We start from the raw sequence: 3168 nt of genomic DNA, 5'->3' as shown, positions 1-3168 counted from the left end.
CGCTATGAAGAGCTCTAAGGCCATGCAATTTTAATTACACTGCTTAAATTCTTAAAAAGACAAATACAAACATTTTTTACTTTTATTATTTTTAAAACAAGTTTTGAATGTAGCTAGGCCATTAACTTGTCATTTATTTCTGTTAATTTAACTATTTTGCCATTGGACGCGCTCATCACGTTTTTAACATCACCTTACGTTACGTTTACGTTTAATACTTCAAATTTTTAAAACCAAACACAAACATTATTCAAAAGAAACGTTCGACAAAACGGGATACAAAATCCAAGGAAAAAGGACTAAAATTGTATTGAAAAAAGAGAAAATAACTTAACTATAAACAAATTCAACATAATGGACAAGACGCCGCCGTCTAAAGCTCTTCGCAACTTACATTTAGAAAACGTTGCTTGCCAGAGCACCCCATTGAGGATACCACCATCACCTTTTATGAAAAGTCTCGGGTATGGAACTTGCGTGAATGTCTATAAGTTAGATCGTTCTCCGAGATGTGGACAAATGCGTTCACCTTGGGCTGTAAAACGAATCTCACGAAAAGCACGTTTCTCAGGAAAAATCGAATACAATACTCGAATTAAGGAAGAAGCCGAAATTCTAAGGTGTGTTTCTTTAAAAGATATTCTAAAAGTATTTATGTATATATTTTGTTAAGAGCAGAAAATTATCACATCCAAATATTGTGGGCTTCCGAGGATTACAAAAAACCGAAGACGGAGTTGATTCTCTAGCACTAGAATGTTGCCAAACATGTTTGGGAACAATACTCGAAGATCGTTTGGCCGATTGTCTTGGGGCCTTACCTGCAAACAAAACATTAAAAGTATGAAGTTTAAAGTTATTGACAGAATTGTTATTTAAATGGTGGAATATAAAATTTCAGATGATCTTTGATGTGTCAAAGGCATTGGACTATTTACACAATGAGGCGAAACTCTTACACGGCGATCTAAAATCCTTCAACATTCTTGTCAAAAATGATTTCGAAATCTGTAAGTTATGTGATTTTGGCGTAAGTCTTCCCCTGGACAAAGACGGTCTTATCAATTTCAGAGAGAATCCTAATCTACAATATGTTGGTAAGTTTTGTCTTCCCCCAAGGACCCTTTATGGAGGTGTTTTGTAATAATTTTTATTTGTCTCTTCCTTAGGAACTGATATTTGGTCAGCTCCAGAAATAATAGATAGAGAAGATGTAATAGATCAAAAAGCAGATATATTCAGTTTTGGATTAATTATTTATGAAACAATCGCACTATGCCCTCCACACACTTTGAACTTAAACGATGATGAATCGGAGGAGTCGTTTAAGGAAAATAGTAATAATATGTCGGTGGATGAATTCGATATCAGTTTCGAAAGAGCATGCGGCACTAGACCGCCTTTGCCACAGGCATTTCAATTAACAACTGAATATAATACTGTAGTTGAATTATTTTATTGTTGCACAAACGAAGAACCTGAAGATAGACCAACCGCAAAAGCCATTGGTGCTTCACTTGAAAAGAACGAACTTTTAGGAAAGAAATAATTTTTAATAATTTTATATTTATGTTTACTTCTAATTCTAATTAAAAAATAAAAATAACGAAACCAATTTATGGTTATCAGAATAGATATACAAATTTATGTTTATTCTTGGCGTATGAAATGAAAGCCAAATTTCCGGTAATAAGACATTGCAAGGGATAATTCCGATGTTATTACTATAACCCATTTAGGAAGATGAGGGAAACTATGTACCTACTTAAAACAGTTTCCAATTTTCATTAACAGTTGAGAATTTAACAAGACCCTGATGGATTTCTGATTATATATGGTATGGATACGGAATAGAAATTACCGTAATTTTTCGGATTATTAATTAAAAAAAAAGAACAACAATTTCAATATCTTGCATAAAGGTGTTAAATGAAATAAAATTCAAAAAAAATCCTAGGAATGTTTTCCTGCCTCGAGAATAATGATACCGTACTGTTACCCTTTGAATTTAATTATTATTACTTTGGATTTGCAATACCAGACAAAAACTCCGAGGAAAACGAAATTACTCAATAAAGTAACACAAAATTAGACTCATGACTCTGAACCAAAGTTATCATATTCATTTCTTTCTTGCGAGGCCTCACCCAGTATTATTTCCTCTTACCTACAATCTGACGTTATAAAACCCAATTTTGTGTTTGTATTTATTTTTTTCATAACCGATGTTCAAATGGTAGACATGTGCATTCAAGAGGACACAAGCGTCCACAGGTTTTTCTCAAAACCTACCTCTGTCTATAAACTCCTACTCTCACCTCCCTGTGGTGAACATCGGGTGCCTAGTACTTCAACTGGAGATTGGGTTCCAAACCCAGTGGAAAGTTGTTGGGGGCAGCAAACGAGAGAGGGGGAGAAGTGTTTCCACTAAAGCACCCGAGATGGAATCAACAGTGGCGTCTATAGTGCCAGTAAGCTTGAACTACATAGTGAACACCTTATAGGGCTTCTTCGACTTATTCGGAGCCCAGGCCTATAAGCAGCGGTTTTATCCGGCTCCCCATTCTTGCAAATATACTTAGGAACTTACCCTCTAGGTTGGGGGGATTGCCGTCGGGGTGACTTCCTCGCCACGTAAAAGCTTTAATAGTTGCGAAACCTCGGATACGGACGGATTTACTGTTGACAACCAACGCAAACGAATTAAGGACAACGAACTTCGGATATGCACAAATTCAGGCTCATAGATTTTGCTGCGGGGCGAAAAGTCATGGTAGCCAGTACGCGTTTTCCACACCTCAACATTCACAAAGGAACTTGGAGTTCTCCAGATCAATCTACCGTCAACCAGATTGACCATATTGCGATCGACGCTAGACACGCTTCCAGCATCATGGATGTACGAACTTTCCGAGGAACTAACATCGACTCGGACCACTACCTAATTGTAGCCAAGGTAGCACTTCGGATTTCCAGACCCAAGGCGAAACAGGGAGTTGCAGGGAGAAGGTACAACGTCGAACGGCTACAATCGCCAGAGATCGCCAAATCCTTTTCCGACCGAGTTACAAGTAACCTCTCTCGAAGTTCTCTGCCGCCAACACAATGTATCGAAAACAACATTACCAAGATGCAATCAGAGAAGCCGCCTCTGATGTGCTGGATTTC

The 3168-nt window shown here is 37.4% G+C and overlaps 1 protein-coding gene across 1 annotated transcript; it reads left to right on the top strand.

The window, feature by feature from the left end:
- Positions 1 to 306: 306 nt before the first annotated feature.
- On the top strand, positions 307 to 1649 carry LOC129946717 (lymphokine-activated killer T-cell-originated protein kinase). Its single transcript, XM_056057001.1, has 4 exons — positions 307 to 620; positions 679 to 841; positions 902 to 1097; positions 1170 to 1649. Exons 1-4 carry the CDS (start codon positions 355 to 357, stop codon positions 1547 to 1549), a joined length of 1005 nt encoding a protein of 334 aa, XP_055912976.1. The 5' UTR covers positions 307 to 354; the 3' UTR covers positions 1550 to 1649.
- The last annotated feature ends 1519 nt before the right edge of the window (positions 1650 to 3168 follow it).

The sequence above is a fragment of the Eupeodes corollae genome, chromosome 2 (assembly GCF_945859685.1).
Source record: "Eupeodes corollae chromosome 2, idEupCoro1.1, whole genome shotgun sequence".
Lineage (NCBI taxonomy): Eukaryota > Metazoa > Arthropoda > Insecta > Diptera > Syrphidae > Eupeodes > Eupeodes corollae.
The sequence above is the reverse complement of the archived record's forward strand: the minus strand, read 5'-3'. Positions and strand labels throughout refer to the sequence as shown.